This window comes from Protopterus annectens, chromosome 6.part0, assembly GCF_019279795.1.
Source record: "Protopterus annectens isolate FY-2018-M chromosome 6.part0, PAN1.0, whole genome shotgun sequence".
NCBI lineage: Eukaryota > Metazoa > Chordata > Ceratodontiformes > Protopteridae > Protopterus > Protopterus annectens.
The window spans coordinates 1107572012-1107597720 of record NC_056737.1 but is presented as its reverse complement, the minus strand read 5'-3'; the positions used below and the strand labels follow the sequence as shown (position 1 = coordinate 1107597720).

The window sequence follows — 25709 nt, the reverse complement described above, 5'->3', positions numbered from 1 at the left end:
ACTGAAAGCCACAAAGCAGGTAGCTGTTTGGTGATTTTCATGAAAAACATGGATGGTCTCATACAGTCTCTAAGATGGTACGCATTTCTTTGGAAATGTAAATTTGTGCCAGCACCTTTGTACGCAGTCTGCCAGTGGATGTTAAAGGTTAGGATCAGCTGAAGGACTATGTACCAAATGCAAAAATTGCAATCTGGCCACTAACAATATAACATTGATATACTGGGGATTTAAGTTTCCACTGGCCAATGGGGTTATAGTCTTAAATAGTAAAACTTAATAACTGATTGCACCAAAGTATATAAGACTTGTAACAGATGCTAACAGGATTCTAACATGATGCATGAAAAGAAGTTTCAAATCAGATGGCTAAATTGCTAAACAATGAATCTTAAGAACAGTGATTCTCACCAGCAGCTTAGTCTGTAAATGGTGACCATCGGCCAACTCAATTTGAACCCAGGGGCTTGCATCTGCTTCCTGGTACGTGGACGGCCATTTGTAGCGAACAACTCTGCTTCGATAAAGTACCTTTACTCGATCTAAAGAAACAATGCATTATATTACACAGTTGAGAAAGATATCATCACACAAAAGCACAGAGCTCCTTCTATGACTAACAAGTCTACATGGGTAGCAGAAGCCTTTTCACTTTTTCTCAGACAGTAACTTCCTCATCTACACTACATGACTACACGCTGACCAAAATGTCTCCTCATTACACTGTGAATATTCCTCTCTACAAAATAGTGATGACCATGGCTCCTGTAAATGAATTAGGATTTCGACATTTCATCCTTTGTGTGGCACACTATGCTGTTCAGCCATCACAGTATGTACCACGTTGAGGGGGCATGAAAGCTTGTGCTTCCTTCTCTAGGAATTTAACTCATGGGCTCTGTTAAAGAGTCTAGGTCACACAGGGTTAGTGCCACAACTCTAACGTAAGGTAATTAACAAGCGATAGACTGCACAGATGGAGAAGGAGATGTGAGACACCAGAAGAAATCATTAAAAAGAAAAAGTTTTGACAACCTAGAACATTTATAGTATTTTAATAGTACTTTTAGGTATTATGAAATCGCTTTAAGCAAATCTCAAAGAAAATAGTACCTGGCATACCTCTCAACCTCTATGCACAAGAAATATGGACAAAACTTAAAATAATTAGGCGGAGGCCCAAAAATAAGGGACAGATTTGATATACTGCTCTTATAAACTTAGAAAGTTGCTAGAATAACATGATTTGTGTTAGCATGCAATTTCTGAAGGTAAAGTCTGAAACAGAAATGTATGTCATTAGTGACTTCACTCCTCACTGTTTTGCCAGAAAACCACAAATTTTATGAGGGACAAACTGAAAATATGAGGTGAAAATCTGGACACTTGAGAGGCATGCATGGGGCTGACAGGAACATTCTCTATCTTCACATATTAGCGGCAAAGCTTCTAGCTGTCATATCAATAAAGTCAAACAAAAAGTTCTGGTCAAGCACTGATGCATGTAAATGTCATGAATAGAGTTCACTCATAATACAATCCTGATGTTTTATACCTTCATATCTGCTGATTCATTCCGATTCTGCACAATTACTTTTATTCTCTCATAAGTCAACCTTCTACTAGAATCAAAACATTCTGAGTATATTTCCATATCTGGTACATAAATCTGCATTCTCTCAGTCTCTCTCTGTCACACTCTCACACACATACAAACTGCTGGAAAGCCAGCAGTGTTCAGATATACACAGATGTTTGCTTTCAAGGCAGTTTCCCTTATCTAAGAGTAGGCCTCAAAACATTCTGTAATCAGTCACCTTCTTTGTCTACTACGAAACTCATTACAGACACAGTTTAATAATTCTGCAGTGGTGTTAATAAAATGTATATTTTAATAAGACTAAATGCTGCACTGTTTAACAGTAATAAAGACATGCAGCTTTACCTTTAACTATAATAAATGCATGCAATGTTTCCTTTCACTGTAATAAATGCATGCAGTGTTTCCTTTAACTGTAATAAATGCACAGAGTGCTTCCTTTAACTATAATAAATGCATGCAATGTTTCCTTTCACTGTAATAGATGCATGCAGTGTTCCCTTTAACTGTAACAGATGCACACACTGTTCCCTTTCACTGTAATAAATGCATGCAGTGTTCCCTTTCACTGTAACAAATGCATGCAGTGTTCCCTTTAACTGTAACAGATGCATGCAGTGTTCCCTTTCACTGTAATAAATGCATGCAGTGTTCCCTTTCACTGTAACAAATGCATGCAGTGTTCCCTTTCACTGTAACAAATGCATGCAGTGTTCCCTTTCACTGTAACAAATGCATGCAGTGTTCCCTTTAACTGTAATAGATGCATACAGTATTCCCTTTAACTGCAACAGATGCATGCAGTGTTCCCTTTAACTGTAATAAATGCATGCAATGTTTCCTTTCACTGTAATAAATGCATGCAATGTTTCCTTTCACTGTAATAAATGCATGCAGTGTTTCCTTTAATGGTACTAGACGACTGCAGTGTTCTTTAACTGTAATAAATGCATGCAGTGTTTATTTTCACTGTAATAAATGCATGCAATGTTTCCTTTTACTCTGCATGCAGTGTTCCCTTTAACTGTAATAGATTATGCCTATTAGTGCTGTACATATTCAAACTCTGCTTACAAGGGGCTCAAATCTCATGCAGATGCAAGGTGTGTGGGCCTTTACTCTACACCCTCTACATCAAGACTGTCATGCAGAGTGCAAATTCAAAGATGCTGCTGCTACTCTCTGTATATTTTGTACGCATATGAACTACTTTGCAATAAAAAGTAAAATGTCACAGTCCACTGTTAAACTGCTTTGTCTTCATCATTCCATAATGGAATACGATTCTTGCAGTTGTACAGTCGATCAATGAAGTGCCTCTTGAATGGTGTAGCTGCTTCGCAAACAAGGAAAATAACTTGGTAAATCCGTTAGCAAGCAATATGGAATGTGTGTGCAAGTCTGTTTATCAAATCTGGCCGAGTTTGCTACCTCGGTGTTATCTGTCCAAACGGTTTAAGCTATAATTTTCTCTGCTTTGTTTGCTGACAAATTTTCCATTACTTAATGACATCAAAAACCAAGCCTCTGTTTAAAAGTCATTCCACATTGTTGTGCTCATTTCACTGTAGTGTCTCTGTTTAAGTGTCAACATCAACTGTGCATCTATCTTGCCATTCCTGCTTCCATCGATTATCTTCAGTTCTTCTTAGTGCACCATTTTATCCACTTGCTGGTTGTGCTTCCTTTTATTCATGGTAAAGGAAACATCAGCATCAACATGCCCCATATGTATTTTACATCACTGGCTTGTAGCCCAGATTTTCTGCCGCTCTTCTGAACCTCGCCATGAGGGTCATCAGTCTTGTTGCTACCATACAGATAACCAGGCTGTCTCTTTTTCAGGGATGTTGCCTATTCACTACTCATGACATATGGTACATACAGAGTTTCATTTTTTTTCCATTTTGAGAGATGCTTACTAATACTTAACTCAACTCAATACTGTGTACATATACATTTCCCCTTCTGTATTTTGTGCTGAAAACTTTATATTGCAAGAATTGATTTGGTTTTGTAATTTACCCTTTCCTCGAGATGAGAATGAAATTGGTCATTTCTGATCATTTCTGATCAGTGTTCTACCCTGGTCAACAAATTCAAAATAAATAAATAAACAAACGAGACACACAAACTTATTGCCCAGTTGTTGGTTTAAATATAAGCTGCTTTTCTAGGCAGCACATCACAGACGACCAGTATTACCGCATGTAGTTCAGCATGATTACTGGACCATACAGAACTGTCATCGTACAGTGGGCAGTAAGCTACTGCTGTCCAGGTCCTGCCATTACTGCTGACTTTAGCAGAACCATCTCTGAAAAAGAAGTTACGTCTTATCATAATGTTCCATCTGTGTTGTTGATCTCTTTCAGTCATTACGTCTGAGTAGTTGGTTCCGACCTCGGAACCGAGCCAGCCATCTTCCAAGCTCGCACCAGCCACAAACTCTCAAACTAAACTCTTACCCAGAATTCCGCTCTCCCTGTTAACTCAGATTGAGTTTGCAAGTCAAAAGAAGGTAGAGGCTACCTCTGGTCAAATGACCTAACAGAACCGGATGGTGAGATCCACTATAAGCCTCAGGAGGGGGAAGGAGGGAGGATCGTAATGACTGAACGAGGATCAACAACACAGATGGAATGTTATGGTAAGACATAACTTCTTTATCTGATGTTGTTAATCCTCGTTCATTCCTTATGTCTGGGACAGAATCCCCAGATACCTTTATTCCTGGGAGGCTCTCATGGAAGGACATTCCTGAGCACCATTGAACCAAAAGATGCTCTTCCTCTGGAGGCCAAATCCAATTTGTAATGGTTGATGAAGGTATGAGGTCCAGCCCAAGTTGCAGCTGTACAAATGTTAAGTAAAGAAGCTTTAGCATGGAAGGCAGAAGAAGTTGCTACTGACCATGTGGAATGAGCCCTTATGGCTGTAGAGGGATATTGTGCTCTTTGTAAATAAATGCTACACAGTCTTTTAACCATTTAGCCAATGTGACCTTAGAAACAGCACATCCTAATCTAGGTCCAGAATAGCCCAAGAATAACTGATCTGATTTGCGAGAAGCCTTAGTTCTGTCCAGGTAGAAACAAATTTGCCTGTGAATGTCTAGGGTATGTAGGCAATACTCTCCCCTGTTAGAATGATTGGGAAAGAAAACTGGCAATTCAATGGTTTGGTTAATGGACATTTCAGAGATCACTTTTGGTAGAAAGGAAGGATTAGTTCTCAATGACACTCCATCTTTATGAAGGGTCAAGTAGGGCCGTTTGATGCACAGAGCTTGAAGTCCAGAAATGCGTCTGGCAAAAGTAATGGCAACCAAGAACAAAGTTTTCCATGAAAGATTCATATTCCAAAAATCCATATTCATCAAGGATTTGCTACATCTCCAGGTTAGTGGCACAGCATGATACCTCTGAGATCATCCATGTGCAACTAACATCGGGCAAATCTGCAATGCAAATTGTGGCCTGCTACAGATCACCCTCCATGACCCAGGACCACCACTCCACCTTTCTGGAGACACTGGAAAACATGAAGGTCCTACCAAACACCTTGATATTGGGCGATTTCAATTACCCTAACATTCACTGGGAAAACTACTCGAGTGCAAATTCCCAGGCCCAGCGCTTCCTGGAATTCATCAACTCAAACGCCCTGGATCAGCTGATAAACTCCCCTACCAGAGGTGAAAACTTACTGAACCTGGTCATCACCAACATGGGCGACAGGTGTTTCACACCGCAGGTCAATCAGTCACTGGTTAGATCAGACCATAAACTAATCACTCTGGATGTCCACACCCCACCACCACCCCCAACTAAGGAAACCACAGTAAAAAACTTTTCTAAAGTAAACTTCACCTTACTTAAGACAGATGTGGTAAGTTTCACAGCCCCCACGCTAAAGGATAACGCTGCCCAAGATGCAGAAACCTTTACAAATGCACTCTATGAGCACCTACAAGGATACATGGATCGTGCTATCCCTAGGAAAACCAAAACTCACTCCTCTAAGAGAAGGAAACCAGTTTGGTGGACCCCTGCAATAAACAGGCTATACAATAGAAGGGAGAAACTAGTTGAGAAAAAAATCAAATCCCAAGAAGAAAAGACATCCCTGATCAGTATCAGTAAGAAACTGAGGTCCCTCATGAAATCATCCAAGGCTAACTTCGAAAGAAAAATAGTCAAGGATTCAAAAGATAACCACAAAGCCTTCTTTAGCTATGTTAAGAATCTAAGTGGCAACTCGCAGATATGCACTGAACTAGTGCAAAATAGCACAAAATATACTGAACCTACTGATACTGCCAACATCCTGGCAGATAGATTCAGTGTAAACTTCACCCCCCCCCTTTCACCTCCAAAAGGGCCCACAACAATATCGGAAAAGTGTAGTGTCCCAAAAATCATAGACGCACAGGTGAAAACAGCCTTTTCAAAAGCCAAAAACACAGCGTCAATGGGATCAGATGGTGTCCCCAGGCTGCGTCTTGCATGAACTACAGAACAAACTAATCCCCCACCTAAACACGCTGTTCAAACTCAGCCTCTCCACAGGCTACATGCCCATAGAATGGTGCACAGTAACGGTTATTCCTCTCCACAAAGGAGGGGCCACAAGTGACCCTGGTAACTATCGGCCCATAAGCCTGACTAGCCTGGTCTGCAAGGCTATGGAGCACATCATCATTGAACTCATTAAAAAAGACATTGGGAACCTCCAAACACTTGACCCGACCCAGTTCGGCTTTGTTAAGGGCAGATCATGCCTACTAAACCTGGTTGACATCTTCGAGACAGTCACCAAGGCCACAGACAAGGGAAAGGTGGTTCACACAGCCTACCTTGACCTCGCCAAGGCTTTCGACAGCATTCCCCACTCAGGTATTACAGAAAAATGCACCAGCCTGAACATAAACCTCTACGTCATGAGATGGGTTGCCAACTGGCTTACAGACAGAACTCACACGGTAAGAATAGCGGGCTCCAGGTCCGACTCTAAACCAGTCACAAGTGGTGTCCCGCAAGGCTCAGTCCTGGGACCTCTACTGTTCGGCATATACTTCTGAGAAGTACAGGCAAACACAGGAGGACTATGGCTAACCAGGTTCGCCAATGACTGCAAACTGGGAGCCATAATTGACTCTCCGGCTGACACTGACATCCTCCAAAAAGGCCTTACTGAGACGGAAACCAGATGTCAAAGTCATGGCCTCAAGCTAAGTGCCAAAAAATGCATAGTCATCCCGTTTGGGAAAAAAACAAAATACCCACAAATTACCACATAGGTGGCAGCCCCCTTAATACAGAAGAGGTAATGAGAGATCTGGGGACCCAGGTAGATAGCAACAATCATATTGCCAAAGTAGTTAGGAAATCCTTCTATGTGGCCCATCTAATTACTAAAGGGTCCACATCTAGAAATAAAGAGGTTATAATGCCCCTCTACTCGTCACTCATTAGACCCATCATAGAGTACAATGCCCATTTAGGATGTACCTCACAAGACACTTCCAACAGCTGGAAAGACCACAAAAGTACCTCACCAAGAGGATTACTGGCCTCAGACATATGTCCTATGCAGCCCGACTGAAAGAAACTCCGGCTGTACTCAGTGGCATATCGCTTACTCAGAGGTGATCTCTGCCTGACTTACAAAGCCATGTCCAACTCAGAATTGATGGACATGCTCCACCTAAAGAAATCCAAGTCACAGCGAGCCACGTGCTCTAGTCACCTAAACCTCGCCATAACAATAAATAGAACATGCTGGAGGGATAGATTCCTGTCACAGAGACTCCCCATGCTTTGGAACAAAATTCCAAACAACATCAGGCAGAGCCCCTTACTAACACTCTTCAAAAGAAACCTTGACGAGTGGATGGGTAACAGAAAATACACCCCTGGGATCACTTTATTGGCTCTGCTTGACAGAGCATCAGTTAATTAATCAATGGTGTGGTGAAAGCTGACACACTCTGGCTAGGCTTATAAATGCCCTTGGGCAGATAGCCTAGTACCTACCTATGAACCTATAAGAGACTTGAGGTTGCATGAAGAAGATGGTTCAAAAGGAGACGTTGTCAGAGCTTGCAGGACTAATTACAGGTCCCATGGCTGGGTAGGTTCTCTAAATAGGGGTTTCAAATGATTTACGCCTTTTAGAAAGGTCTTGCATAATTTGTGTGACGTAAGGGAAGACTCTTGAACACCACTGTGAAAATTAGATACTGCAGCCAAATGAACCCGAATGGTAGAAGCAGAGAGGCCATACTGGAATACACTTGACAGGTATTCCAGTACCACCGGCACCGGTGTTGAAAAGGGATCTATCTGCTTTTCCTTCAGCCAAATAGTAAACCTTTTCCACTTGCTGAGATATGTATTTCTTGTGGAAGACTTATGACATGCAATAAGAATGTCACGCACTGGGGAAGAAAGATCATTCTGCCTGGCAATCACAGGAAGTGGAGGAGCTAAGCTGTGAGCTTCAGGCTGCTCAAGTTGGGGTGAATCAGGTTCTGCGGATGGGAGATCAACTCCAGAGTTGGATCGAGAATCCATGGTTGATCTAGCAGGTGAGGCCATAGAAAGGGGAATCAAATTTGACGAGGCCAATATGGCACTATGAGGATTACTTTGCTCTTCAACCGGCGGGCTTTCTTCAGGAACTGGGGAAGAGGGAGAAAAGCATAAAGTAGACCCAAGGGCCAATCATGGACTAGAGCGTCCCTGGGTGACTGTCCCTGAGGGGGAATCAGGGCAAAGTAACTGCTGCATTTGTAATTGATCGGGGATGCAAAAAGATCGCAGCAAGGGAGACCCCAGCAGTTGAAAATCTCTGCCGCTACTAAAGGATTCAGGGACCACCCGTGAGGTTGTAGAATGCACCTGCTGAGTCTGTCTGCTATCACGTTGGAACTCCCGGGAATGTGCGTTGCGATGAGAAAGCAGTTGGTAGCCATCGCCCACTGCCATATTCTCATGGCCTCCCAACAAAGTGGGTACGATTTGGTTCCACCTTGTTTGTTGATGTACCAGACTACCGCCATGTTGTCTGATTGCATCACAATAGTCCCCGACGGCAGTAGGGGACTGAATGCTTGCAATGCTAGAAGCACCGCCCTCAGGCTCTAGGACATTTATATGCAGATGGGCCTCCATTTTGGACCATGTGCCCTGGACTGTCTTTCCCTGAAATAGCCCCCCCACCCCCACCCCATCAGGGAGGTGTCTGTGGTCACTGCGGCCTTGGGCTGTTGGGGGGGTAAAGGGGCAAGACCATTGTGACGGGTTCTGTGACATCCACCAAATTAAGTCTTGTTTGCACCTCTGGATTACCCGAATCTTGGATGATAGAGGGTACTGAAAGGGATACCACTGGGTGAGTAGTAGCCACTGTAGAAGCCTCATGTGGAACCTCGCAAGGGGGACAATAGTGATGGAGGCTGCCATGGAACCCAGCAGCTGGAGAACAGAATGTGCCATGGATTTTTCTCTTGAAAGGATCGGTATGAGTTGTTGTTTTATCCTTAGTATTCTGTGCTCTAGAATGGATGCTCTGCAGTTTTCTGTATTCAACAGGACCCTAATGAATTCTATGGACTGAGATGGGGTCAGGCTGGATTTTTGCCAGTTTATAGTTATGCCTAGCCTTCCTGCGGTGTGAAAAGAGTATGCCAAGGCTGCTTCCAGTAGATGTCTGGTGGGGGCGGTAAAGAGCCAGTCGTCTAGGTATGGAACCACCTGGAATCCCTGTAGTCGCAAGTGAGCTGTGACGACTGCCATATATACTTTGTGAACACTCTGGGGGCTGTAGACAGTCCAAAGGGCAGTACTCGGAACTGGTAATGACGGTCTCCCACACGGAAGCGAAGGAATCTTCTTGATGATCTGTTCACCTTTATGTGGTAGTATGCATCTTGAAGATCTACAGAGCACATCCAATCGTTTTTTTCCAAGAGTGGGAGGATAGACTGAATTGTGACCATCTGGAATTTCTGTACCTTTACAAACTTGTTTAATATACTGAGATCCAAAATGGGTATCCAGTCCCCGGTCTTTTTTGACACCAAAAATAGTCTTGAGTAGAATCTGGATCCTATCTGGTCTGGGGGGACTACTTGGATGACTCTTTTTTTCTAGCAGCTTTGAGATCTCTAATGCTGCTTCTTCCCTTTGACTGGGTGGAACGTCGGGAAGGTTTCTTAGGGGAATGGGACAAAGATCGAAGGGGATATGATAACCTCTGGTTATTATCTTTTGTACCCAAGAGTCGGTGGTAATGGTTAGCCAGGCAGAAGGGTACAAAGAGAAATGACCCCCAACCACTTCCAGAGGAAAGTAGTTGGGCCGCTCTTCAGGAGTACTGGTAGGATTGACTAGAGAAGGAGTCTCTGGAACCGTGGTTACGCGGACCTCCTCTGCCCCGAAAAGGGTGTCTTCCATATGAGTTTCCCCCTCTGCCTCTAGGGAAGAATCGGCTTATGTGTCATGGAAAGAACCTTGAGACTTTTTGTGCCACATCTTCCCACTCTTCTGGTTTCTGGAGAAAGCCCGTTGAGGGGAAGAGTAACGGATGCCCATGGCAGCAAGGGTCTTACCGACCTGCTCACATCTAGCCAGTGTGTCTTTCATCTTGGGTCCAAATAACGAAGAAGCTTCAATGGGAGCGTTCAGAAAGGAAGCCTTGAAGGGTTCCACGAGGTCACACAGGCACATCCAGGCATGCCGTCTCATGACTATGCCTGCACCCGCTGCTCTAGCTGCTCCTTCTGATGCATGAGAAATCAGATGCATGGAGGAGTTAGACACTGATTCAAGGGTGGCTAACTGTGAGGTCACTTTGTCACGGACCTCATCAGACACAGCTCCGGCCAAAGTTTCATTGAGCTCAGAAATTAAGTCTCTTTGAAGCCTGGTAAAATGTGCCATATAATTCAGGGACCTAACCGCAAAGGTCGCTGATGCAAAGGTACCCTTCCCTAATCTGTCCAGTGGCCGGGACTCTCTGTTGGGCGGATTAACAGTCTGGCTCTCTTCTGCCAGATCCTTTTTAATTGCGGCCGCCACCACCATGGCATCTACTGGAAGACCTGTGGCCAGTGGGGGTCAATATCTGGAGGGAACAAGATTTTATCTGGCCTCCAGGGAATGGTTTCAACGGTGTCAGGAGCCTTCCATGTATGCTGCACGACGAGCCGGACAAGTTCATCAGCAGGTGGTGTAACCCAGGAGGTAGGGGGCAGGGCACGAAATGCCTGCAGGAACACAGACTCTTCAGAGGTCAGGTTAGAGGGCTGCCAATCACATCTCTGTTTAAGGATTTCAAGGATATCCCCAAAGGATACCTCAGAGGGTGATCAAGGGGACCCTTCCCCATCATCAAAATCTGTGTCTTCTGTGAGGGACTCTTCTGGGGAGTCTATGTGCTTCCTCTTACATGAACTCTTGTGACGAACTTCCTCAGAGGAAGATGCTGGGGAAGACAGCGCAAGAGGGGCCTCCTGTGGGAGTGTATCCTGAGGCCCTTGTGCCTGGTGTCCACTAGGGGTGGCTTGTGTGAGTTGCAGCCCAGAGGAGGAAGGAAAACCTGGTGGCACAGGATCGCCTACAGTGGCAAGAGCCTTCTCCACAAGTTGAAAGGCTGGTCCACCTAAGGAGAGGTGGGAGCCTACAGTCACCCCTTGCTCAAGCAAGCCATCCTGCCGACTAGGAGTCTACAGCTGGCCATGGGACGCAGGGGAAACTGTGCCACACCTAGCATCTTGAGAAGTGACAGGAGTAAAGTGCCTCTCCTGCCAAAAAAGCAGCTGTGGTTCCTTAGTAAGGTCTACAAAAGGAGCCGCAGCAGGGGAAGTCTGTGCTCTAGGAAGGGGCTTAAAGGCTGAAAATGACAGAGGAGAACAAGTAGGGATCTCTGAGGAAAAATGTTCCCCTCCAAAGAAGGGATAGGTCTTGGGAGGTGGGATTCCTCTAGCCGCAAGCAATTGGTCCACAATGCGTGCCACATCATGTTCAGAGAAGCTTCTAGTGGATCTCATGGACATAGCTGATGGGGAGTCAAGTCTATCTAGAGATGGAGTAAATTGAGAGCATGCAAAGGGGTCTTTAAAAGGAGAATAAGTCATAACAGCAGGTAGGATAGGAGTCTGCACCGAAGGCAACAGTGCTGTAATGGCTTGTACTATCAGTGTCTGCACCAAGAGAGTTGTCGGTGCCGAGAACAGAGTCTGCACCGACAAGGTCAGTGCTGCAGTAGTAGTTGGCACCGTAATCAGTGCCGGGAGAGTCTGCGCCAACCAAGGAGCACTCGGAACTGAATGGAGAGTCGGTGTCGAGAGCACTGTCGGTGCCGAAGAAGGTACAGGCGGCAGAAAATCCCTCAATGTCATAGCAGTCTGCATCGACTGTATGGTCAGTGCCACTGAAAGGGTCTGAACCGAGGAGCCCCTCGGTTCCAATGTTGTCTGAAGCACACTCTGTGCCGTAGTAGGAATTGGTGCCGACGGCTTTGGAGCTGTAGGTCTTGGCTCCGAAAGCCTTGGAGCCGAAGATGTCCGTTCAGAAGATGACAATTTAACTTTCTTTGGTCTCGGTTCCTGGGGGTCCCCAATGGGGGACGAAGGAAGAGACTTAGCCTTCTTTAGGTTGTCTTTCTTTCTATGGGAGCTAGGAGGGGATGAAGCCTCAGACCCAGAAATAGCTTCTGTAAAGGGGGTTTTCATAATACCATTTAGAATGTTTGTTTTTCCTCTCTAAAAGGGTCCAGGATGAAAAAGTTTTAATGGTGTCAGGAGCCTTCCATGCATGCTGCACGACGAGCTGGACAAGTTCATCAGCAGGTGGAGTAACCCAGGAGGTAGGGGGCAGGGCACGAAATGCCTTTCAAGTTACTCTGAAATAGGTAACTTGTGGCCACAACTAGTACACCTCTTAAATCCTGGACATCCTTTCTTTTCTGCCATGATAGGTGAGAGAAAAAACAGATAGAAGGGAAAGAGAAAGGGAAAGTAGAGTACCAGCTATGGTACAAAGGATACCCGAAGGTACGAGGAGAAAGATTACCAACAATGGTAAAACAGGCACCAACAAGGTAAGAAAGAGGGTAAACACGTAAAAAACAGAGTTGCTAGATGCGATAGGGTAAGAGGCAACTATAGAAATAAATTTCCTTGAAGAAAGGTACATTTACGAGGTAATAAATCAAGAAAAGTAACTTAGCTCAAGAGCAATGGCTTGACAGGACTGAATGGCGATGCTGCAAACGAAATCTGAGGTAACAGGGAGAGGGGAATTCTGGGTAAGAGTTTAGCTCAAGAGTTTGTGGATGGCGCGAGCTTGGAAGATGGCCGGCTCGGTTCCGAGGGTGGAACCAATTACCCAGATGTAAGGAATGAACAAGGATTAACAACATCAGATCCATGGTTTCTCTATGTCTGCTGTCATCAGCAGATCAAAGGGAAGTGCTTCGATATAGCAGACTTCAGTATTTTCTGATGCTGCTGTTGCCCCAGTCCTAATATAATCACAATATTGTAAGTGACACTGCCTTTCCCAAATGGTCAAAACTTGGGTAACAGTTTTCTTAATCAAAGTGTTATCATTTATTCACTTTGGACAGAACAGCTAACCTTTACAATCACTGCTTGCAATTTTGTTCAATGTAATGTAGATCAAGCTGAGAGCCAACTCGGGCTGTTTGCAGAGATACCCCAAGAGTCATAAACATGGCCTTTTGAACCATTTATCCATCGATCTCTTAAAAACCTTCAAGCTCTCAGCACCTCACATGTGTACACTTATAGGATAGTTCTTCGATATGAAGCAGAGCAGTGTACATGGCTAAAACGTGTTATACATACTGGGCTACATAATGTACTTGTGTTCCAGTAAAATTCTGAACCAAAATCCCAAAGGCTGCTTCTTATCAGCACAGACTTTTTAATCAAAATTCTTAGGATATTACATTGTTTTGAACAGTCACTTCAAGAATAAATGGTTGCTGCGGGTCTACTGGACTGAATTCTACACTCTGTCATAAGGCTCTCGTTGCTTCACTGAATGCTGTTTGCTGCTTTGGACTACATGTAAAATTAGCCTTCTTCTGGGCTGTTTGCTAGATGGGACTCAAATTCAGTCCAAAATAAGAAACATTTGCTCTCCTTAACCCCACTATTCCAAGAAAGGCTTGTGCCCTTGCTTTGTACTGTTGTACAGCAATTCTCTGCATTCTCGGTATACTTTCTATTGTAGCAGCTGGCATTTCTCTTTTTAGTTCATTCCATATAATCCTGAGAAATGTCAGAGATGTTCCTCAATATGCTTTCTTTTCATTCATGGACCTAAAACTGTTTGGAAGTTGTTGTATTATAGTTTGCAATGCAGCTTCCACATCAGGTTGCTTTCCTGTAATCATGTCATCAACATAATGGAATGGAGTCACTTTTTCAACCTGCAGTTTGGCTAAGTCTCTTGCTACCAGCATTTGACAAAAGGAGGGGCTGTGTGTTGTGGTAGCACATGACAATGGAAGGGGCTGTGTGTTGTGGTAGCACATGACAACAGAAGGGGCTGTGTCTTGTGGCAGCATGTGACAATGGGAGGGGCTATGTGTTGTGGTAGCAGATGACCATGGGAGGGGATGTGTGTTGTGGTAGTACATGACAATGGGAGGGGCTGTGTGTTGTGGTAGCACATGACAATGGGAGGGGCTGTGTGTTGCAGCAGCACATGACTAAGGGAGGGGCTGTGTTGTGGTAGCACATGACAATGGGAGTGGCTGTGTGTTGTGGTAGCACATGACAACGGGAGTGGCTGTGTGTTGTGGTAGGACATGACAACAGGAGGGGCTGTGTGTTGTGGTAGGACATGACAACGGGAGGGGCTGTGTGTTGTGGTAGGACATGACAACGGGAGGGGCTGTGTGTTGTGGTAGGACATGACAACGGGAGGGGCTGTGTGTTGTGGTAGGACATGACAACAGGAGGGGCTGAGTGTTGTGGTAGCACTTGAGCGGTGTATTTTCTACCACCCATACAAAAGCAAATGGAGTGTTGGTTTCCTCTGCTACTGGAATTGAGAAGAAAGTATTGGCCAAGTCCAAAACTGCATGTCATGGTCCAGCAACTGTGGACAATTTTCCTGCAATGGTCCAAAATGAGGAAAGGTGGCTGCCAGTGGTGGTGTAACTTTATTCAGCCATCTGTTGTCTATTGTCATTCTTTATGATCAATTATGTTTCTTTACTAACCACTGAGGACTTTCAAAAAATAAACCACAGAAACAAGGTCACGTGAAGAAAGAAACCAACAAACAAGAAATCACCCAAACTATGCCAACTTAGAAACAAAAGAAATACAATTTACTGTTAAGTGCTTTTGTTCAGTGACATACGCCAAACTTCATCAGAATATAAAACAATTATCTAATTCACCTTAAATACTATTACATCACATGACTAAAACATCAATTATGTCAAATACAAAAACAACCCAAAGTTATAGTACCAACTTATATTTAAAAAATACTTTCAAAGTTCAGTTAAAACGATGCAAACATACATAGTCTTTCCTTCTTTCTTGCTCTACTTCTTTAACCCCCCTCACTTTAAAAAAAAACAATTTATATTTACAGTTTCATTCATTCCTAGATATTTATCAGTATTTAACCTAATTTTCTATCTAGTCTATCTAATCTCTAGTGCACTTTTACATTTCCTACCCTTACAGTCGCATGACTCATGGTCAATAACACTGAAATAAAATCTGTTTACCCTAATTTAATATACATCATAAGGTATGTTTATATAAAGAATTATTAATATCATGAGCTTTAACAGAATTCATTCTATTCTTTACCAGCCCACTTTTTGTCCTGGCATCTCCTCTATAACCTCCTACTACACACCCCTGCAAGAACACTCCGGTGCTCTGAACAACATCTCCTGTCCATTCACAAATCCACGATTAACTCAGGAAAAAATCTTTATAGCTATCTGCCTGCTGTGAACTGGAATAAATTACCACTAGATATCCGTCTCCTTAGACCCAACCCCCAATTCAGAAAGGTAGTAAAAAAATCACTTAAGCAAAACTGAACTATGACAGTGCCATCTCCCACCAGATTGACTCACCTCTCTTAGTTACTTCTCTCTCTCCTTTTTTATTTTTTTTTTTAAATCTTTAAAACTCTATTTTTTTTCTCAACACTCTTTTTTTTTTCTTTAATTTGTAAATTATCTTTCTTTCCTCTTTGCCTCTATTCTCTTTTTGTATTCTTTTTGTTATTTATGCTTATAACAGTTATTGAGCTGTTTTTGTTTTTTGTTTGTTTTTTTTAATTCGAATTACTAAAACTTCGAACATTTGTGTTCGATGTTTTTAGGTTCAAAGTTTCAGCAATTCGATAATGCAATAGGAACCCCCCAAAAACTTGCAAATGTGCGTTTTATAGCAGGGAAATGAAAGAGATAGAAATTAGCCCAAAATGGCCAATAAACTACTACATTCTGGGCAGAAACCACTCCTCCAGGGACGGATAGGCTGCTCAAAACTATCTTCTCTCACAGGTGGAACAGAGAAACTTCCTTCTATCCAGGTAAGGTATGGGCAAACACAGAAAAGTACAGTTGTGTACCTACCATAAATGTAGATGAGTGTATTCACTGTTGCAGTCATTACACTTGGGTTATCCTGCTGGCAGGCTACCCGCAGTCGGCCAGAGTTACAAAGTCTAGGTCCAGCGTCGGTCGCTGTCGCCTCCTCCCTGACGTCAGTGTGCCAGGGGTATAAAAGATGCAACCAACGCCATTTTCTTCAGTTTTTCTTGCCCCAGATGTCAGGTGCCCCCAGAAAGGAAGGCTGGAAAAAAATATGCCAAAAAGCATGTATATACTAAAATAAACATTTCCTTCATCTACAAGCAAATACACCACATAGGTTGTATAAAGTTGAGAAGTACAGAAAAGTCCCAGCAATGAAGAGGGGGATGGTGGGTGGGTAACCTGGACTGCAACAGTGAATACACTCGAACATCTATATTTATGGTAGGTACACAACTGTACTATGTTCATCGTGTTTCACTGTTGCAGTCATTACACTTGGGTTGAATCCCAAAGCTGAGGTTGGGTGGCTGGGCCTAAATAGGATTAGGAGAGGCTACCAGGCCCTGCAGAACTGCAGTGGCAAAGCCTGCTCTGGATTTAGAGTAGAGAGGTAGGTGGTAGTGCTTGGTGAAAGTGTGCACTGAACTCCAGGTTGCAGCTTCTAAAATGTCTTTGGTTGGTACTCCTCTGAGGAAGGCTGCTGAAGTGGCTGCTGCTCTGGTAGAATGTGGCCTAATGCCCTTAGGCACTGATTTGCCATGTTGTGCATAACAGAAGGGAATGCAGTGTCCTATCCATTTTGAAACTGTCTGCTTTGAGACAGGCTTTCCTTGTGATCCTGCAGCATAAGCTACAAACAGTTGCTCAGTTTTTCTGAAAGCTTTTGTTTTGTCCAAGTAGAATCGTAGCTGCCTGTGTATGTCCAAAGCGTGCAGAAGTCTCTCCCCTTTATTCTGGGGATTTGGATAGAAAGTTGGCAAATGAATGGTTTGGTTAAGAGCCACACTGGAAACCACCTTTGGCATAAATGTTGGGTTTGTCCTTAGAGAGACCCTGTCCTGTTGAAAAATTATGAAAGGTTCCAATGCCATTAATGCCTGTAACTCTGAAACTCTTCTTGCTGAAGTTATTGCTAGGAGCAGAGCAGTTTTCCATGATAGGAATTTTATATCAGCTGTGTTGGCTGGCTCAAAAGGAGGCAGTGTGAGCTTTTCTAAAACAAAATTTAGGCCCCAAGTAGGTATTGGTGCTCTCCTTGGGGGTCTTATGTTTTTTGATCCTCTGAGGTACTGTCTTAGTAGTGGATGTGAAAAAATTGGAGGTTCCATATTGTAAAGAGCTGAAATGGCAGAGGCATGGATCTTAATAGATGAGAAGGATAGGCCTTTGTCCAGCATCTCAGTTATGTATTGTAAAATCTGAGGTATATTTGGAACATGTGGTTCGAGCCCTTGTGCCTGGTTCCAAGCACAGAATCTCTTCCATTTTTCTGCATAAGATTTCCTAGTGCTGGGCCTTCTGGCTTCTAAAATGACATCCATAACAGCTTTAGAGAGAGGTGTGGTCTGAGTGGCTATATTATCTGCCATGCAGCCAGATTTAAGGTTCTGAGTTGACTGTGCAGAATCTGGTTGTTTTGTTGAGTCAGAAGATGAGGAATTTGAGGTAAAGGCCAGGCTGGGCCTTGAGACAAGCTCTTTAGGATTGGGTACCAGTGCTGGCGTGGCCAGTCTGGGACAATCAGGATCATTTTTGGCTTCTCTTGTCTGACTTTTAGGAGTACCTTGGGAAGAAGAGGCAGTGGAGGGAAGGCATAAACTGTCAGGGTTTTCCAGCTGAATGATAGAGCATCCACTTTCCATGCTTGTGAGTGATAAGTTCTTGTGCAGAATTTCTGTAGTTGGCAGTTGTGAGGGGAGGCAAAAAGATCTATGTCTGGGCGTCCCCATTTCCTTGTTATCATGCTGAAGACCTGTGGATTTAGTTTCCATTCGTGAGGATCCATGAGATTTCTGCTTAGTTCGTCTGCCAGTGTATTTTTCGTTCCTGGCAGGAATTGTGCCTGCAGATGTACTTAATAGGTCAGTGCTGTGTTCCACAAAGTCATGGCTTGCCTGCAGAGGGGGTAGGAATGTGTGCCCCCTTGCTTGTTTATGTACCACATAACTGTGGTATTGTCCATCTTTAGTAATAGTTGTCCTGGATGTAGTAGGTCCTTGAAAGCTGTCAGGGCATTCTGTACAGCTAGCATCTCTTTTTGATTAATGTGAAGATTCATTTGTACCTTGGGCCACGTGCCCTGAATACATTTTCCTGCCATGTGTGCCCCTCCAGGTATAATCCGATGCATCCGTTGTTATTGTCTGCCTGGCTGTGGGTAAGGTGAAAGGCTGTCCCTTGTTGTGGTGACAGGTCCGGGACCACCATCGAAACTCCTGTTGTAGGCAGGGAATTAAAGTTATTATTGTTTCCAGGCTGTAGCAATGTTGAGTCCAAACACTTTTTAGATACCATTGTAGTTTCCTCATATGCAGTCTTGCATATGGAATTAGTAGAATGCAGGATGCCATGAAGCCCAGGGCCTGCAGAATTTTTCTTGCAGGGAGCTGGGTCTTTGTTGCCATCATTTGAAAGTAATGAGTCAGTTGCCTTTGCTTTTCTGGCGTGAGATAAGCCATCTGGGCAATTGTATTTAAGCTTGCACCCAGGAATATTATCTCTTGAGAGGGCACTAGTTTTGATTTCGTTTCATTTACTGTGTACCCTAGGCAAATTAGTAATCTTTTTACAAACGCCAGATGTTTTAGAAGAATGTCCTTGCTCTCTGCTTGAATAAGGCAGTCGTCCAAGTAGGGATATATTTGAATTCCTCTTTGTCTGCAAAATGCAATTACTGGTGCCAGGCATTTTGTGAAGACCCTAGGCGCAGTAGGTAAGCCAAAGGGCAGTGCAGAGAATTGGTAATGCATTGAGCCAGCTATGAATCTGAGGTATCTTCTGAAAGATTGTCTGATTGGGACATGCAGGTATGCCTCCTTGAGGTCCAAAGTAACTAGCCAAGCCTTCTTGCCCAGCATGGGTAGAAGTTGCTGCAGTGTTAACATTTTGAATTTTGGAACATCAAGGAAAGTATTTAGGCTTGACAGGTCCAGTATTGGTCTCCAGGCTTTGTCCTTTCTGGGTACTAGGAAAAGTCTTGAGTAAAATCCTTGTCCCTGTTCTTGCTGTGGTACTCTTTGAATAGCTCCCATGTCCATGAGAGCAGCAATTTGCTTTTGTGCCTCTGCCCATTGGTTTTGTGGGTCTGGCATACCTTTTGATTTTGGAAGGGTGTGAAAGTGGAACCTGTAACCCTGAGAAACAATATTCAGTACCCATTTGTCCTGGGTGATTATGTGCCAATTTTGTGAGAAAAGTGCTACCTTTCCCCCTAGGGGTGCTGCCAAAAGGTAAGTGCTTGGCATTTGTAGAGGGAAGTCATTGGGACTGTTTCCTATAAGGTTGTGATTTGTCTTCTCCTCCTTTGGGGGCTGAAGCACCCCATTGTTTACGTCTGTAGGAGCCTTGGGGCTGAGATCTGACTCTTGGGCATCTGTATCTGCCTCTTTGTGGTCGGTCTGACACCGGAAAGGACCAATTTTTTGAAGGCCAGTTTCTGCTAAACCTAGGTGGTTGAATCTGTAAGAAATCCTTTACTGTCTGCATTGATTTTGCTTTATCCTCCATTTTCTTTAACACCTCTTCTGCCTTAACACCAAACAAAGTATCATGCTGTAGTGGAGCATCCAATAATTTTACTTTAACATGTTCAAGTAAACTTTGTTCTTTCAACCAAGCATGCCTACGAATAACAGAGCCTGTAACTGTGGCTCTACAAGAAGCCTCTAATGAATCAAAACCACATTGCAGAGTATGCTTTCCCACTTGTTCAGCTGCATGCAATAAATCCTGCATTTCCTTATTGTCAGGACTTTCTGAGTTTGTAAGCATTTTCTGTTTTAACAAAGACATGAGGTACTGTTGATATTTAAGCATGTGAAACTGGCAGTTTAAAGCCCTTACAGCTAAAGTAGCAGAAGTGTAAACTTTTTTCCCCCATCTGTCCAGAGCTCTAGAATCTCTGACAGAGGGAACAGGGTTTTTAGCAGTGGAAGCCTTAACCCCTTTGGGACCCTGAGAAATTGTTTCTGGGTCAGCAGCAGGGTTTTTATAAAGAAATTTATGAGAGTCAGGGACCCCGTAGTACCTGTCTGGCTTGACTGGTGCAGGGGGTAAAGAATCAGGAGACAGACTGGATTCAGAGAAAACATCATCAACAATATCAAGCACAGGGGGCACAGCCAGGGGCCTACGCTGAGGCAATTAAAGAAAGTCTCTGAGCCTTTTCTTGGATTCTGAGTAATCCTGGCTCTCCCAATGGAAATGCTCCCTCATTGTGTGCAGGGTTTCCCCAAAAGAATAATCCTCAGGCGGAGAGACTGAAGGTATAGATTCTTCTGCATCAGAGTCCTCATAGGGAGGGATAGAATATTCCTGATCTGAACAGGAATCAGAGGAAATAGAAACCTGGGCAGAGAAATCATAGTCAGTGTCTTGCCTAGGCCTTTTATCAGGAGGGGGATGGGAACCCCTGATCAAAGAAATTAAGTCTTCGGCCATTTTAAGCATCTGTTTTTTTGGCATGGATGACTGTCCAGGAAAATGCTGTACTTGTTTCCTTGTCTTTAATGGTGTTTTTGACTTTGCCTTGGCTGCTGCAGTGGACTTAATAGTAAGCTGTGAAGGTCTGAAAACACCCTCAGAAGCCGATGCCTGCTCAGCGGCTCCAGACCCATCTGAGGGAATAGTTTTCGCAGGCCCAATACCATGAGTTTCCAGAGGCTTAGGTGTCTCCACATGGGAGTCGGATACGGCCTGTGGCTCTGAGGTAGCGGGTGTCAGGGGCTGTGAAAGTGCCTCACTGAGAACCGGCGACTGGCCTAGAAGAGACTTCGTCGTTAGTTTTGGACCTCGGATGCCTGTCCTTTTCCTTGTCTTTGCGTTTTTTATGAATTCCGGTCGTCCGTTGTTCCGACGGCATTATGTAGTTAAACCTTCGGCCAAAGTAATGTAAAGCAAAATCAAACCGACGCTTAATAGTGCGTTTGTTGAATCTAGCACAAAACCAACAACTAGTAACGTCATGGTCAGGGCCTAGGCAAGGAATACAGTAAGAGTGAAAGTCCTTATGAGGTATTTGCTTCCCACAAGAAATACAATTGTTAATTTTTACTGACATCGGTCTGGAGCAAGAAAAAGTTTCCCCAACGGGGTACTTAGCTTTATTGAAGACTTCGGTTCTGAAACTCTATTTCGAAAATCTCAGGAGTCGGCCGACCAGCACTTGCAAACTGCTTTTGCTTCGGACACCACCCGGCAAGAAAGACTGAAGAAAATGGCATCAGTTGCATCTTTTATACCCCTGGCGCACTGACGTCAGGGAGGAGGTGACAGCGACCGACGCTGGACCTAGACTTTGGAACTCTGGCCGACTGCGGGTAGCCTGCCAGCAGAATAACCCAAGTAATGACTGCAACAGTGAAACATGATGAACATCTTGTAACACATCCCTGAATTCATCACTAACCTGAAAACTGGACTATACTAGCTTAGAAAGGCGAGAAAACAAGGAATTTTTTTTTGTTTTTTTCAGAAAATAAAGCAGATATAATCAAAAAAACACTTTAAATACACAGAAATGGCTATCACACTTGTGTGTGTAGCCTACAACAATTAAACAGGCAATTTAAACACAAAAATGACTTTGTTAAAGTGCAGGCAGTAAAATAAGTACAATATGTAGCTGAAACAAGCTTTTTAAATCACAGAAACTCTAAAAAATCGGCGCTTTAGGCATTTTTAGCTATGTCAAGAATCTAAGTGGCAATTCTCAGATCTGCTCAGAGTTGGTACAGAATGGCACAAAATACACTGAACCGACCAATATCGCCAACATCCTGGCAGACTGGTTCAGTGCAAACTTCACCCCCCTCTCACCCCCAAAAGGGCCCATAACCATACCAGAAGAAAGTAGTGCCCCTGAAATCAGACACTCAGGTTAAAACAGCCCTCTCCAAAGCCAAAAACAAAGCATCAATGGGACCGGATGGTGTCCCAGGCTGCTTCCTACACAAGCTCAAAGATGAACTAACCCCTCACCTAAACACACTGTTCAAACTCAGCCTCTCCACAGGCTACGTGCCCATAGAGTGGCGCACAGCAACGGTTATTCCACTCCACAAATGTGGAGCCACAACAGACCCCAGGAACTATCGCCCTATAAGCCTGACTAGCTTGGTCTGCAAGGCTATGGAGCGCATCATCATGGATCTCATTAAAAGAGACATTGGGAACCCAGATCATGCCTCCTAAACCTGGTGGACCTCTTTGAGACAGTTACCAAGGCTATAGATGAGGGAAAGGTGGTCCACACGGCCTACCTAGACCTCGCACAGGCCTTCGACACCATTCCCCATTCTGGTATTATAGACAAGCTCACCAGCCTGAACATAAACCCCTAAGTCACGAGATGGGTTGCCAACTGGCTCATGGACAGAACCCACATGGTAAGAGTTGCGGGAGCTAGGTCTGACTCTAAACCGGTTACAAGTGGCATTCCCCAGGGCTCAGTCCTAGGACACTTCCTGTTCGGCATATACTTCTCAGAGGTACAGGCAAGCACAAGAGGTCTATGGCTGACTAAGTTCATAGACGACTGCAAACTAGAGTCTATAACTGACTCTCCGTCTGACACAGACATCCTCCAAAAGGGTCTCACAGTGACAGACACCTGGTGTCAAAACCATGGCCTCAAGCTAAATGCCAAAAAGTGCATAGTCATCCCCTTTGGAAAAAACAAAGCACCCACAAACTACCACATAGGTGGTAGCTCCCTAAATACGAAAGACGTAATAAGGGATCTGGGGACCCAAGTAGATAGTAATCTCTCCTTTGATAATCACATTGCCAAAGTCGTTAGAAAATCCTTCTATGTGGCCCACCTAATCACAAAAGGGTTTGTAACCAGATCAAAAGAGGTCATTGTGCCCCTCTATGCATCACTTATCAAACCCATCATAGAGTACAATGCCCCATTTGGGATGTACCTTACAAGACACCTGCAACAGCTGGAAAGACCACAGAAGTACCTCACCAAGAGGATCACTGACCTCAAACAGATGCCCTCTGCAGCTTGACTGAAGAAACACCAGCTGTACTCGGTTGCATACCGCCTACTCAGAGGTGATCTGTGCCTGACATGCAAGGCCATGTCCAACCCAGAATTGATGGACAAGCTCCACCTAAAGAAAACTATATCCCCTCAAGCCACACGCTCTAGGGATCTAAACCTCACCACAACAATAGATAGGATGTGCTGGAGGGATAGATTCCTGTGCCAGAGACTTCCCATGCTTTGGAACAAGATTCCAATCTACATTAGGCAGAGCTCCTCGCTAACACTCTTCAAGAGAAACCTTGACAAGTGGATGGGAAACAGAAAGTTTACCCCGAGGATCACTTCAATGGTTCTGCTGGACAGAGGCACAGGGAACTAATCTAAAGGGGTGGCGAAAGCCAACACAATTCCGGCTACGCTTATAAATGCCTTCGGGCAGATAGCCTAGTACCTACCTATAACCTCTTTTTCTTTCATACTATGCCAGTTTATCTTGTCTCTGGTATATGACTTTTAAACAGTCAAATGAATAAGCTTAGTAATCCTTTCTTATTTGTACCTACACTCTTATCAATCATGTTTGCCCTATAAATATAGCGATATGTATTCTTCTACTCTACATTCTACCTACACATGCTATAACGCTGATTTTTATTTCAATGTATTTTTAACCTGCTTTAGTTATTCTATGTATATTTCTTGTTTTACTAACTGAATACTAAGTCAACTTTAATGTATGTATTTACTGTGGAGCTTTTCTCACCGGGTCTCCACTGAAAAAGGGCTCTGTCCCACTTGGACCAACCCGGTCAACAAATGTCAAATAAATAAATAAATGCTCTTGAATCCTAGTAATATACATATACATGTTGTAATTCCAATATAAAAACAATTACAACAATCACACTTACCAATATATACTATACCAACTGAATTACAATTAAAATGATGTGCGATAGGTATAGTTTGAACTACATGATTCAAACGAACATAAAGCATCTCAGAAACAGCAAGTCCTACAAAAGCCACATTTATAAGCACCTGTGGCTTTATTGATCAAAGGTAGACTGGCCTTAGTGTTATTCACCTGCAGTACATTTTTTACTGTTCGTCCTTTTCTACATTTGAATTTGCAGCATTCTCCTACACATGTCAAAAGGTCAGGATTAGATCTAAGAATGTCCTGGTCCTTATAAATACTACTTTTAATAATACAGCTGTCGATGTTCATTTCAACACTACAATATCAATTCTTGTTTCCTTATTATACTAAATGAGTATTTCTTAATAAAATAAACTTCAGCGATCTTACTTAACAAATCAAATCTATAACCTTTTTATTAAACAACCGAATAATTAAATTATTTTTCTCATACATTCATCATCACTTGTCTGGAGGCTGTAATCATCTGCACCTCTGAATGTTTAATTTCATAAAACCAAGATGATTACTGGAATAATTAACATAGCTATTGACAAAAACATTTTTTCTATGCATTTTACTCACAAACCTTTGTTATTCTCTCATAATAAATACATATATATGTAAAAATGAAACATTACAACCTACTTGGCCTAAAGTGAATTGTAGGAATAAAGAGGTATACTCACCATAACATTCCAAGTTTGTTGTCCATGTCACCGCTCATTCTTACAATAATGGGTTCGGAGCCAAGAATCAGCTCCGACTCGGCCGAATACATAGCTGAAAGTCTCAAACTTGGCTCGTAGCAAGTAGGTATCCCACAATGCAGTGGTGTAATTCCCCAGATCTTGCTTTCTTGCTTGCTGCTACTACTGAATGAAATGTAAAACTATATACATATAAACATATATATATATATATATATATATATATATATGTTTATGAATACACACCCACACACACACACACACACACACACACACACACATAGGAGGAGAAACAAACTGAAACAAAGAACTCCTGAAGGTAGCAAAAAACATCCACCGGGTCCACATGGAGTCTTTGGCAGGGGGAAGGAGAGAGGGTTCGTAAGAATGAATGGCGAGATGGACAACAAACATGGAACGTTATGGTGAGTACATAACTTCTTTATGTTATGTTGTCCTATCCCGCCTTCATTCTTACAATGATGGGACAGAGTCCCTAGCACCTTTACCCTGGGTGGCTCATGAAAGTACACCTTTAAGCACTGTGGAACCAAAGGAGGCCCTGTCCCTGGAGGCCAAATCCACTTTGTAATGTGTGCTAAAAGTATGAGGAGTGGTCCAAGTAGCTGCTGCATAAATATT

The 25709-nt window shown here is 43.4% G+C and overlaps 1 protein-coding gene across 3 annotated transcripts in view; it reads right to left on the bottom strand.

Annotated features, from left to right (window-relative positions):
* The window catches only part of COQ6 (coenzyme Q6, monooxygenase), a 340661-nt gene that overhangs the window by 177157 nt on the left and 137795 nt on the right, over positions 1-25709 (bottom strand). For all 3 annotated transcript variants that reach the window (XM_044074721.1, XM_044074722.1, XM_044074723.1), the window contains exon 5: positions 412-542. In XM_044074721.1, the coding sequence (XP_043930656.1) occupies positions 412-542 (131 nt within the window). The remainder of the gene's footprint in view (positions 1-411; positions 543-25709) is intronic.